The sequence below is a fragment of the Crinia signifera genome, chromosome 1 (genome assembly GCF_055691185.1).
Source record: "Crinia signifera chromosome 1, ASM5569118v1, whole genome shotgun sequence".
In the NCBI taxonomy this organism is placed as follows: Eukaryota; Metazoa; Chordata; class Amphibia; order Anura; family Myobatrachidae; genus Crinia; species Crinia signifera.
Genome location: NC_139217.1, coordinates 72,429,992 through 72,444,213, shown reverse-complemented (window position 1 = coordinate 72,444,213; position 14,222 = coordinate 72,429,992). Strand labels below are relative to the sequence as shown.

Here is a 14,222-nt window from a genome sequence, read left to right as displayed (position 1 = left end):
GCAGCTATTTGTGAGTAACCCCGCCAGAGCCCGCCCGCATACTAGCCAGCTGCTGCGCTGACAGATAGTTCCGAATCCCCAGTTATCAGGCCTGCCTGCTACAGCGGGAAACTTCGTAGCACCTGTCAGTCAGTCAACTGCCTGTCAGCGTTGATCCCCTGCCCGCCTCCCCACCCTGGATGGTCTGGACCGGATATCGACACACATGATGATGCGGGCGGCAGAGCAATGTACTGACTTTGGCGGGTGGAGGAGCCGCCGCCGCCCGACCGCCCAGCTACATAGTGAGTGTGTTTCACTAAGTAGCTGGGCTGGCGGGCGCTCCTCCACCCGCCGGAGTCAGTACATTGCTCTGCCGCCCGCTCGTGTGTGTCGGTGTCCAGTCCAGACCGTCCAGGGTGGGGAGGCGGGCAGGGGATTAAGTAACGCTGACAGGCAGTTGACTGACTGACAGGGGTGACAAAGTTTCCCGCTGTAGCAGGCAGGCCTGATAACTGGGGATTCAGAACTGTCTGTCAGCGCAGCGGCTAGCTGGTACACGGGCAAGCAGTCCCCTGCACCCTCGGTAGTTTCATTACTTTATTAATTATAGAGCCTGGTGGGGGTAGCGTCTACGCGCCATGCAGTTGGAGCCTGGAGCCAGGCAAGGAGAGACAGCGTGCGGAAGGAGCCGTGCCCGAAGGGGGGGGGGGGGGGCGGTGTCCTGCAGGTTTGCCTAGGGCACCTAGATGCCTTGCACCGGCCCTGCCGGCAGGCGTACACACATGGCGATGATGGATGAAAAACCATCCATCATCGCCTCATCTGCTGGTAAAACCAGCAGATGAACCACTTTCCTAGCGATGATGCGGGAGCGCGCATCATCGCTAGTCGGCAATCTCCGGGGCATACACACTGGGCGATTTTGAGCCGAAAATCGCTCAAAACGGCTGTTTTGAGCGATTTTCAGCTGAAAATCGTCAAGTGTGTATGGGCCTTAAGAGTGTCTGGTTGTCAGATCTTGCTTATAAGAAATAACTGTTGCAGTCTGTTATTGAAAAACAGTAACTGTTACAATAAGTATTACAAGTAACAGTGTAAACTGTTTAATGTATAATTTTAAATATCACTAAGCATTAGATGTATTTGTTTATTACATCATAATACACTTCAATGTATTTAACTGTTAATATATTGGCTTATCTTTGCCATAACTATATGCCATAGGGAAACGGTCATCTGTCAGACCACACTTAGGTCAACAGTCATTAGGTCGACCCCGGAAGGTCGACTGGCCCCAAGGTCAACAGGGTTAAAGGTCGACATGGGTCATGGTCGACATGACTTAAGGTCGACATGGGTTTAGGTCGACATGATTTTTTCACAGTTTTTTGAGCCGACATGTGCCGACAGGCGGTATTTCATGCCCTACCATCCACTAGGGCATGGTGGGAGAATAAAATAGTGTGCCAAGCGTAGCAAGGCACCATGCCCGAAGCATTGCGAGCGAAGCTAGCGATGCGAGGGGCTGCGGTTCAACTCCAACTGTGTCGACATTCGGGTCAAAAAACAGTGAAAAACTCATGTCGACCTAATGACTGTTGACCTAAAACCATGTCGGCCTTGGCCCATGTCGACCTTGGCCCATGTTGACCTTGAGTCATGTCGACCTTGACCCATGTCGACCTTCAACCAAGTCGACCTTGGGGCCAGTCGACCTTCCTGGGTCGACCTAATGACTGTAGACCTAAGTCTGGTCTGACAGATGTACCGATTCCATGCCATAATGCAGCCCTTTCATGTTCCCAGCATAGGGGATGCAAACTGTTTTTCAAACAAATAAACTGCCACAAGTAAAGACAATAAACAGAAGTGTTTTAAATCCTGCACCTAAAGAACGGCGTGTAATGCATTGTTACTGAACTTACTGGAGCATTCAGTAAAGAGTTTGTTTTTCCACCAAGTTTCTTTTCTTGATCACATCAATTACAGAGCATCATCTCCCCCCCCCCTCCCCCCCCCCCCCCCCCCCAAAAAAAAAAACATGTTCCGGAGAAACACCATATTCACAATTGAAATTGATTTTTTCTCTCGCCAAAGTCAGTCACTTTGCACTAGGACAAGCTCATACTCTCTTTTACCTAAGCGAAAGTATTAACAAACCACTCTAAGACATCATGACATAATTTTAACCAAATCGGAGCATCTTCACAGTTTTCGTTATTTTCACCAAAAAAGTGAAACTTCAGGTCTCTCAGAAGATGTTGACTCAGATCAAAAAGCTTTTGCACGTTTCTTATTCAGGTCAAGTCACAACTTTCCCACACTAGCCGATTTTGAATTTCTGTTTATTGGAGTGTCAGGGAAAACGCTGGCCATGTGAGAAAAAACGCTAGGCGTGCCTAGGAAACTGCTGGGTGTTGCCTGGAAAACGCAGGCATGCCGAAGCATTGTAGGGCAGGGTGAGTGACATCAGTGCCAGTCCGGTCATGTTTTTATTCATCGCAGCCGCCAAGTAAGTCCTGGGCTAGACCGCAGCTGCATTGACTGGTGCCCAGTGTAAAAATCTATTGATTGTGAGCACCTTCCGACAGGACTTGGACATATTTGCTCAGGTGTGAATGGATGAAGCTACTTGCTGTCTCAAATCACTATAGGGGTTTATTTGCCATTTACACGCAATCCATTGAAATAGTATATAACCAGCTGGCTGTAGTATAAATTATTCAGTTAACGGACATTACAAGAGATTAGCAGCAACATTCTACACGCTGCCTGTATACTCAACTATACTATATATATGGACTGAGATAAGCGAATAACATAAACCGCTCTCTAAAAATTAAGAAATTCTAAAATTTAAAGGGGCCAACCTATTTGAAGATAGCAACTATAAATTATTGGGAATTTTTTTTCCTAGGCTCAATAGCTACCAAAGATAGCGGTATTTAGGACATTAACGTGCTGTCTGATCAACAGCGATATCTTTATGTACTATCTTCCTGGCTGCTCATAAGTGATTGATACAAAAACTATTGGACTGGCTGTGTGGGGTATCTGACCACAATAAATGCTATTTAGCCACACAATATTCAGTGTGTTTAATCACATCAGTTAACCCACAAGCCATCTAACAATGTTAAATGCACCCCCACGCCACCCCCACTATGAAAGTGAACCCGAAGCGTGGCGATCGCAGCGAGCCCGCGAGGGGCGGCAGTGCGCGTCCTCCGACCTTTTCATGCCCCCACTATCCACATCGGCATGGAGTTGATTTTATAAAGTGTGGCGAGCCACCGAGCCCGAAGCGTGGCAAGCACAGCGAGCCCGACGAGGGGATGTGCATAACTAAACAGGTATATGCGTTCACTCGCCACGCTTCGGGCTCGGTGGCTAACTGCGCTCGCCACACTTTATAAAATCAACTCCACGCCGACGTGGATAGTGGGGGTATGAAAAGGTCGGAGGACGCGTACCGCCGCCCCTCGCGGGCTCGCTACGCTCGCCACGTTTATACTGGGGGGTGGCGTGGGGTGCATTTAACATTGTAAGCACCCATTACGGTGCTTAAAAGCACCCATTAGGTTGCTTATACAATTTAACATTGCATAGGGGGCTTAAATCGCATTGCAGTGCATCGGGTGTATGGCATGCCATGCGATGAAAAATCGTGTGACTAAATATCGGGGGCGCCGTGGTAATACACAAGTACCGAGACTTTCAGTAGGACTTTGTGGGGGCGGGACTTGAGTGTGTCGTCATTAAATGACACGTGATGACACTTTAGCCCCGCCCCCTCATCGGAAATTACCAGATAGGTTTATTTTAATGCTGCGGTCAGGCAGAGGAAGCCGCATTCAAGGGGCAGAGCAGGGGTCCCACAGAATCCGGGAGGGTTTCCCACCTTTCCGGGGGGCCGGGAGGGGGACCCGATTTTTGGGACCCCTCCCGGGCCTTCCAGACTATTCCAATGGAGAAGATTGCTGGCTGCTATGCTGGCCAAGTAGCTTATATGAAATAATGGGATGTGCTGTATTGCTAGACAGTCTCTGCTGAGAGGTAGGTAATGTATATGGAAACCAAATGCTTGCTTACATGTGCTATGTTCTATCTTTCCATGGGCACAAGAAGGTGCTGCCTGGGTGATGCTGGGCTGGGGCTGTGTTCATCCTGCTTTCTCCTCTGAAGCCACAGGTGCAGGGTCAGAGGGAGAGATAGTGGCTGCTGCTGTTGAAAGGAAATACCAGTGTGTCTCCTGCACACTCCACAATGGTGGGAGGGGGGGGGGGGAGTGAGAGGATTTCATGGAAAAAGAGGGAAAGTAAAGGCCCCCTTACACTTGTCCAACTTATTGTTCAACAAGTTGGACCTGATTGACTCGAGACTTATCCTATGTGCAGGAGGATCAATCTCTTGCAATCTCTTGGTTATACCCAATGGCACGGGATTGTGCATTGTGACTTTCATATTTATAAAGGGCACAGGAGTGTGTGGCATATGTATAATTGGCATCACGGCGTGTGGCATATGTGTAATGGGCACCACGGTGTGTGGCATATTTGTAATGGGCACCACGGTGTGTGGCATATGTATAATGGAGCATCATGGTGTGTGGCATATGTATAATGGAGCATCACGGAGTGTGGCATATGTATAATGGCTGCAAATATTACCAAATTATTAATATTTCTTGAGGTGACACGCGACTCGAGGAACGCTAAACTTTTTCGACACACCAAGCTAAAAAGGTTAGCCATCACTGGTATACAGTATGTTCTTTTCGCCTCTTTGCTTTGAGCTGAATTCTATTGTGAACCGCTGCAATATAAAGGAATGCACTTATGGATAATGAAGAAATGAGCCTCTTTGGTGTCGGCAATGATCTTTATCTCCAGCTGCCCCACTCAGCAGCCGCCACCCATTGGTGTACCGCTGATACCGGAATGCGCAGGGAGCGAGCCATCCGCAGTCAGCTTAGATGGCACACGCTGACCTGCTGGAATGAATGATGCTGTGTGTGGTAAGTATAAAAACTCACCAAGGCTTTCTGTTTGCAGTTAGCCGCGACCGTGGCTGACATGGATATTGAGCAGCTCAGGTGCACCAGAAGTGGCTCCGGTGTTTGATGGTAAATAAGCCGGCAATTCAAGTTTGGGCTTAAGCACAGAGGGTTAATCCAGTATAACCAATACATTTAGAAGACAAAGGAGTAAGTATGGACCTCAATCCTTGACGCGTTTCTCCGCTTTGGGGGCATACAGCGGTTTCTTCGGAAGGAAAATTATTTTTCAGCTGGAGCTGTCTGCAGATAAAGATCATTGCCGACACCAAAGAGGCTAATTTCTTCATTATCCATAAGTGTATTTCTTTATATTTCAGCAGTTCACAAAAGAATTCAGCTCAAAGCAAAGCAATCAAAAGAACATATACCCATCATATTAATTGCACAGCTGGGGACCCCAGTACTGTACCTGACAATTGATTTTTATACCTAAAAATGACTACTGGTCATCACAATAACTATAGTCGCCAGGATAACCACTACCTGAACTTTTAGACCAAAAGGAATGTATGTATGTGTATATTTATTTTTATCTTTATTTGTTTTTATATATATATATATATATGTATTTTTTTGGTATAAATTTATATTGTTCACATGAATTTATTATTAAACTAATTTTATTACGATATTCTCCAATTGTGTGGCGCTATCTGAGGTATACACAGAGGAGTTAACCCCTGTGCGTATTGTCCCTTGTGTATTAACTTTGTGGGGGCACATCCTGCCATTTAATGATATTCTAGCTCAGGACCATATGGCTTGCACAAGATAACCCCGCTTCCACCCATGTCATTTTTTCTGGATCCGCCCCTGCCTGCATGGAGTGTGGATCATCTAACAGACCACACTAAGTGTGGTCTGCTAAATGACCGTATCCCCCTGCATGTATGTGAATAGCAAAAACATGGAAAAGGTGGAGGAGATGAGCTCCATCCCAGAGAATCCTTCTCTGGCCAGCATTTCTCCATAGGTAAACTCAAGTTGACAGCATCTATAAATGGTGTCAGGTAATCGAGACAAGCTCTGAAAAAGCTTTGGAGCTAATTAAATAGCTCAGGCCCTCTAAGAAAATATGGGGACAGCTGCTATGAGTGCTGTTGTACAGAACACAACCAATATGAGGGGTATTCAGTCTGGATTCCGACTGCTGGGACGTTCCCGACAGCCAAGTCACAGCCATTGTGGCCCACTTCTGATGTCAACTCGACAGTAGATATTCAATGTTCCAGCTGTCAGAAAGTCTGTGGATTGGCGAAAACAGCTTCAGATTATTGGAAAGAAGGTGCGGATTGGACAATCGATATCAGTTTCTGACAAAACAGATTTGTCTTTAACCCTAGAACACATGCATCATTTTTGCAGCCATAAACACATACAATGTGTTTGGGGTATTTTATTACCCCTGTATGTGTTCTAGGGTTAAATACTGACTTAAAAACGGTCGGTAACAGCAGCATTGAATAGGCGAGTGCCAATATTTATCTCTGTGGGAAATATCAGCACAGATTCTATCCACCCCCTATATCTGTTATATATGTAAATTTATAGTAATTTTTTTTTTTTTTTTAACAGAACAAAGCAATAAAATATTTTCATGATGAGTTGAATACCTTGCTTAAAAATCTGGGCATTAAAACGGTCTCATCAGAATTTGTGGAAAGAGTCATTGAGGATGCCCTCTCCGATGCACTGAAGTGGTGAGTACTAACTGTAGAAATCTTTAATAACTTTAGGTATTTTGGCGGCGCCCATCGCATCGCATACCATAATGCATGTGATGGTATGCGATGCGACGCGATTTGGATAGTGTGCGATGGCATACAATTTTCAAATTGTATGCCATTGTACATGGCATACAATGCCATACGATGCAATGCGATGCGATTAAACACGCCACCCCCCCACTATAAACGTGAACCCGAAGCGTGGCGAGCGCAGCGGTACGCGTCCTACTACCTTTTTATACCCCCACTATCCACGTCGGAGTGGAGTTGAGAATAGATTAGTGTGGCGAGCGCAGCGAGGGGACGCGGATACCTGTGAAGCCCGCGAAGGGACGCGTTTACCTGTGAAGGTATCCACGTCCCCTCGCGGGGCTCGCTGCGCTCGCCACGCTTCGGGCTCGGTTTTCGTCAAAATCGCATCGAAACGCATGTGATATCACATGCGATATCGGATGCGATGCGATTCGATGCGATTTTGCATAGGATTCCATGTTAACAAGGTCCTGTTCATTTCCCCACTATCCAAGTGGGCATAGAGTTGATTTTATAAAGCGTGGTGAGCGCAGCGAGCCACCGAGCCCGAAGCGTGGCGAGCGGACGCAGAAAACATTTTAAGTAATCCGCGGCCGCTCGCCACGCTTCGGGCTCGGTGGCTCGCTGCACTTGCCGCGATTTATAAAATCAACTGCATGCGATATCGCATGTGATTCGATGCGTTTTTTCCGAAAATCGGGCGTCCAGATACTACATAAGTACTTATTTTTCCTCAGAAAATTTTGTCAAAGGTAGCAGATTAGGTAGGAAATTTTAAGAAAAATCACAAGGCGTGCCATAGTCACAGAGTTCATGGCATGCCAAATCGAGCCATATGCAAGGACATAAGTACTAAAGGTGCAAGGAGTGCAGCTGCTGTGGGGCATAGAGCTGAGAGGTGCCAACTTACCTATCAAAGATGAGTGTTTAAAGCTAGCCATACATTAGAAACACCTGTTCACAATCATGATTGTGTCCAAATTTCCCTTCATCTTCCGGCAGAATTGGTGGTTTTTGGACACACTATGTCCTACAATCCAGCTACTGCATTCAACCAAGGGGTCAGTGCTCGTTTCCAGGGGTTAATGCTTGTTGCCAGGGGTTAATGCTCATTGCCAGGGGTTAATGCTCGTTGCCAGGGGTTAATGCTTGTTGCCAGGAGTTAATGCTTGTTGCCAAGGGTTAATGCTCGTTGCCAAGGGTTAATGCTTGTTGCCAGGGGTTAATGCTCATTTCCAGGGGATAATGCTCATTGCCAGGGGTTAATGCTCATTGCCAGGGGTTAATGCTTATTGCCAGGGGTTAATGCTCATTGCCAGGGGTTAATGCTCATTGCCAAGGGGTCAATGCTCATTGCCATGAAGTCATTTCTTGCCACTTGCCCGCCGCCGTCTTCTTCCCCCGCACCCCTCCACCTTGGAGGAGAAAGATGCTAGAGGTCATATTTGACCTTTAGCGTCTGACAGGGAGCACAGCGCTGCAACATTACCTGAAAGTGCTGGGAGCGAATAGCGCTGTGCTCCCTGTCATACGCTAGAGGTCAAATATGATCTCTAGCATATGTCTCCTCTGAGGCGTCAGTGGGCGGTGGAGTATGGTGGAAGGCTGTGGCGGGTGGAGGAGAGCAGGGGGAAGGAGGTGGAGCCATTGAACGACCGATTGCATGTGCTTAAAAGCACATGCAATCTGCTGACTGATCAGACATGCAGCACATCTGATTAGAGGACCAACCATTCAACCCGCGGGACCACGCAAAAACATGATTGTATGCACACAATCTGCATACAATCCATGTTATAACCCCTCAAGATTGTACGCTTGGGTACAATCTCGCTCTGGTGTATGGGGACTTAAGATACATTTTCCCGAGGTATACATAGGAACCCTTTTGCCAAACTTTTGCCTTGGGGCCTACAATATATCTAGTTATGTACCCGCTCACACAATGTGGTATAAAATGAACAAAATAATTATTTTTGTTTAAGTAATGTGACTTGGGGCCCTTTAATTTGTCCCAATATGAAGAGATGCCACTATAGTTTTGCATTATATGAGTTTTGGGCTCTGTAGTGTAGCATAATATAAACTGGGGACTCTGTAAGGTAGCATAAAATTGACTGGGGATACTGTATGTCATAATGTGAATTGGGGACACTGATATGCATATTGTGTAGGCAGACCTACAATATGATATAATGTGAATTAGGGCAGTGCAGACGTTCATAAAATAAACTGTTGCACTATTATTAGGCATAACATTAACAATGTTGCAGAGATGTTTCTCTAAAAGCATTGAAACCCCTTCAACATTTTGTTTTCGGACCCACAAAGTACTGGCTATTCCACCCTGGCCATATGACTAGACTTAAAAAAAAATAAGGATATATGGACACATCTATATGTCATTTAATGGATAAATTGCGTAATAACTTGCTTTTATTTTATTTTGATATTTAGGGTGAGCTCTCTTTCAAAGCTATACTAAGCTTTGAAAGAGAGTGATAAATGACCAACCAACTGTTGTAGCTCTTAACTGTCATTTTTCAAACCCAGTCTGTAACATGGTAGTTAAGAGCTGATTGGCTGGTATTTTTTATTGTTCGGGAGACGTCAGGGGCCACAGGGCTTACAGTGGGTAGAGAGCAGATGAGCGCAACCATTCCAGAACCAGAAAGGTTAAACTTTTTGTCTGGTCCCAGCCAGCCAGGCTCCTCCCCTCCTCTACCCCGCCTCCAGTTCCAGCTAGTTTCTGTTTTAGATGTGCTGGCAGGAGCCAACACGCACTTATAAATCAATTTAAAAGTCTTTTTTTCTTTTTTTTTGTCTTCTTTTTACACTGCGCTGCCGCCCCATCACCTGGGCCCAGCAGCCGCACTCCACTAACATGGCTGGCCCCGGTCACTTGGGGAACCAACAGCCGTGACCGGGCACCAGGACATCAATAAATGTAACACACTCCCCGAAACACTTGAGAGGCTGTAACTGCCCGGCAGGGGGACCACTGGGCTGTGCTAGCAAGCAGCCAGAACTGGTCCACCATCCGTCCCGCTGGATCACCAGGGAACTGGCACGTGCCAGTTCCCCGCCATTTTACCAGTGCTGCATGAGGTCATAATCCCTGGGCGGCCATTTGCTAGCAGGGGGAGTGGCAATGATGAAGACCCAAAGGGTGACGCCACGGCATGCATGATTATAGGGCCCTGGTAACAGCTGTCAGAGAAGTCTTAAATTTACAAGACGCTGATGTCAGGATCCTGACTGCCGGTGCTCCCATAGGGGGGGCAAGTGCAAAGAAGCCCCTTGTGGGCATGCTGCGCTTGCCACGCTGCAGGCCCAGTGGCTTGCTATGCTCGCCACAGGTTCTATTCTCCCTCTATGGGGGTTGTGGACTCCCACAAGGGGCAATAGCCCCTGTGTGTCAGTATCCCCCCTGTAGGAGCACCGGCAGCTGGTGTCCTTTAAGCGTCCTAAACTGACTCTTTTTTTCAGTTTTCTTTAAATCTACTCATGTAGAGGAGGTCCTTGAGGAGGGCTGGAAGATGCCTAATAGGAAGTTTGCGGTTTACTTTACCTTTTACCCACTCCCTCAGGAGTATAGTGTCCGCTGGGAGACAGCCCCTAAGCTGGATGCACATGTCGCCAAGATCGTGCGCTCCTCTACCTATTCCAACCACATCCCTTAAGGATTCCCCTGACCGGAAGTTGGAGAACTTTCTTAAGCTCCTCTATACAACCTCCGGGGCAGTGGCATGGTTTTCCCTGGCATCTGCCTGGTTGGCCAAGGCCATGGTGGAGTGGACAAGGCTCTGCTCATGGAAACAATTCAAAGAAAACCTAGAAACTGTGGGTTCCCCCTTTTTGGATCAGAATTGGACAAAATTGTGGCCACAGTGGCTGCTTCCAAAGAAGCTTTTCTGCCATCTATTCCTACTCCATGTCCTCTTACTGCATTCCAGTTCTTTCATTCTCAGGGCACGGGTAGGGGACAGTCGTTTGCAAGAACTCTGCCCCAGCCCGCAGAGTTCTCTAAGGCCAAGGACTCTGAATCTAGTCCTGAGGATAAGCCCTCAGCATGACACGTGGGCGCTCCACCTGGGTGGAGGGGTCATCTGCTATGCTTTCAGGCATCTGGCTGCAATCCACGACAGACACAAGGGTTCAGGATGTGGTCTCCCAAGGCTACTGCAAACCCTTTCGCTGTTGTCAGCAAATCTTGTTCTTTTCCACAAGTTCTCTCAGGGACTTGGGAAAAATGCAAAAAAGAGCTCTGGAGCAGGCCTTCCAGAATCTACTGTCGTCCAGGATCTTAGCTCCCATCCCTGTGTCTCTGCGAGGCACAGGTTTTTGTGCCAGCCTCTTCTTGGTTCGGAAACCCAATGGGTCTTTCCATCCCATCCTAAATCTAAAGCGGCTCAACTTATTTGTTAGGGTACCAAAGTTCTGGATGGAAACCTTGAGGTACATTGTACTGGCCCTACAACCAGGGGACTACAAGGCATCCCTGGACATCCAGGATATGTATCTGCATATCCCAAACAAACACAACGATTTCTGCGGTTTGCACTGCAGGACCGTCATTTACAGTTTTGGCCTATCATTGGCACCCAGGGTGTTTACGAAGGTCAAGACGGTAATGGGCAGCACACTTCACAATCAGGGAATCCGGATACTGCTGTATCTGGATAACCTGGGGATTCTGGCATAGTCACCGAGGTTCTCCAGGCACACTTGATTAAGGGGGTGGAGATCCTGGAACATCACGGCTGAATCATCTATTGGCCCAAGTCTTCCAAGCTTCCCGCCCAAACCATGGTTCATCTGGGGGCCCTGTTGGACACAATCCATCAGCGGATCCATTTGTCAGAGGTACGCTGCAGGGCTCTGCAGTCCTGTGTTCGGCATCTCCTCTCCCTAAGGTGGGTCTCAATCCAGGCCTGCATGAGAGTCCTGGGCTCCATGGGGTCAGCCTTCGACATGGCGGAGTATGAGCAATTCCACTCTCGCCCTCTTCAACGAGGGACCCTCGACAAGTGGTCGGGGTCGTACTCCTACGAACACACCAGATTGTCTTGTCCTCGGCAGTATGGATCTCCATATCCTGGTGGCTTCTTGATCAGAACCTCAGGGAGGGGAGACCATTTTGAATCCACCAGTGGAGTCTCCTCGCCACGTACGCCAGTCTACGCAATTGGGGAGCGGTCACGTGTCAGAAATCTATTCAGGGGCTGTGGAATTCACAGGAATCCCTGCTGTCTTTCAATGTCTTTGAACTGAGGGCAGTCCTGCAGGCTCTCCAACAGGCGGAGCCTTGGCTTCAAGGTCACCCTGTGCAGGTCCAGTCAGACAACGTGGGCTTATATTAACCATCAGGGTGACACTCTGAGTCGGGCGGCTATGGCGGAAGCCTCCCACATCTTTCAATGGGTGGAGGGCAAGATCCTGGCCTAGGAAAAAGTGGATTTTGAAGGATAACGTGGCACTGGTATGATTTGGGGTTCGCCCGTCTTAGTATGTGAGGATCTAACCTACAGGCCTCCAAATAAATCTACAATGCAAACGGGGTTATACTCAGATAATAGGCGCTCCTTTCATGTACATACAGATGGGGCAGGTCCCATCTTTGCAGGGGATGGCGATGGCTATGCCAGCCGCCATCCCCCGCCAGCACCATATCTATAGTGAGAAGGGGACGCGCGCGCACGAGAGGCGAGCGCGTCCCCTTCCGACGGCACTTCCAGCCGCTCCCCCGGGTCAACGCCGGCTTGTCGGCGGTAACCCGGGGTCCCCGCCGCCTGCCAGCACCCCCCCCCCCCCAACCCTGTCCGTCTCCCTGAGGCGGAGACGGACAGGGTTCCCGTTGCCCCGCCGACGGAGATTGAGACGCGCGTGAGACGCACGCGCGTCTCAGTCAGATGGTGAGGCAGGCTGCTGGTGGATCGCCAGCGCTGACGTTCTGGCGATTCGCCAGCAAAGAAGAGGCCTGCCCCATCTGTAAGTTGGATATGAAAAATATTAAATATGAAAGAATAATGAAAGAATAATTGTGAAGGATATAAAAATACTCTCCTTCCTATGGATGCTCCTTATCCCGATTAGGTAGGCTCTTGTTGGGGAATCCAGGAAGGAGAGTATTTTTCATATCCAACTTATGTACATGAAAGGAGCGCCTATTATCTGAGTATAACCCCCTATGCATTGAAGATCCTGGCCTAATCTGCAATTTTTATCTCGCTCCTCCTCAAAGTTCTTTGCAAGTTAAAGGCGGAGGGGGACACTTTTATCCTGGTGGCCCCCGCATTGGCCCAGGAGGATCTGGTTCTCAAATCTCTAAGCCCTGTCCATGGCCCCTCAGATCTGTCTACCTCTATGGCCAGATCTTGTTAAGAGCCAAGAGCTTTAATTCAAGGGTAATATCAACTATGCTCAGGGCCCGTCAGCCTTCTTCAGCTGATGCTTATCATAGCATCTGGCGGGATTATATTTCCTGGTGTCGCTCTCATAGGTTTAATCCCAGGATTTACTGTTTTTCTAGGATTTTGTCCTTTCAGTAAAAGAATTTGGAGGCTGCCCTCCACCTGTCTTCTTTGAAGGTGCAGGTCTCGTCTCTCTCCATTCTGTTCCGGTGATTGGTTTTGTTGCAGGATCTACGCAGGGGGTCCTGTGAATCCAACCTCCATTTGTTCCCCCAGTTGTTCTGTGGGATCTTTCTCTGGTTCTTTACTCCCTTCAGGGTGCCCTTTTTGAACTCTTGTGGACCTTTGCTGGCTTACCCAGACCACAGTTTTTACCTGTTGGCCATTGCTTCGACCAGGAGGGTGTCTGACGGTCGGCTCTGTTCTGTCAGTCTCCTTTCCTAGCCTTTCATCCTCATAGGATGGTTTCTATGAATGTGGTTTCTGAGTTTCATGTCATCCAGGAGATAGTGATCCCTGCCTTTCGTAGGAAGCATTCCCTGGATGTAGTCCCTGCTTTGCGCGTCTATGTGCGTCGCATTAGAACACTTCAGAAATCTGACTCTCTTTGTCATCTAGGGATTTCGAAAGAGAGGTTGACCTGCTACCATGCAGACTCTTGCCCGATGGCTGAGGTCTAATATCAAGCAGGCTTACTTGGGCACCTCTTGCGTGGGTCCGGGCTCATTCTACAAGGTCTGTGGGTGCATCTTGGGCTGTTAGGGGTGGTGCAACAGCAGAGCAACTTTGCAAGGCGGCAACTCGGTCGTCCGCCAATACTTTCTTGCGCTTTTATGTGTTTGACACGTTTGCCTCTCAGGACTCGGCATTTGGCCAGAGTATACTGGTTTTAGGACATCCCACTGTAAGCCCTTTGGCCTCTGACGTCTCCCGAAAAATAAAACAAGATTTATGTCTTACCTGTTAAATCTCTTTCTTTGAGGAAGTCAGGAGCCACAGGGACCCCTC

The 14,222-nt window shown here is 48.2% G+C and overlaps 1 protein-coding gene across 3 annotated transcripts in view; it reads left to right on the top strand.

Annotated features, from left to right (window-relative positions):
* LOC146042070 (uncharacterized) overlaps positions 1-14,222 on the top strand; it is a 378,004-nt gene that overhangs the window by 342,103 nt on the left and 21,679 nt on the right. For all 3 annotated transcript variants that reach the window (XM_083162079.1, XM_083162014.1, XM_083162143.1), the window contains exon 19: positions 6,617-6,741. In XM_083162079.1, coding sequence (XP_083018205.1) covers positions 6,617-6,741 — 125 coding nt within the window. The remainder of the gene's footprint in view (positions 1-6,616; positions 6,742-14,222) is intronic.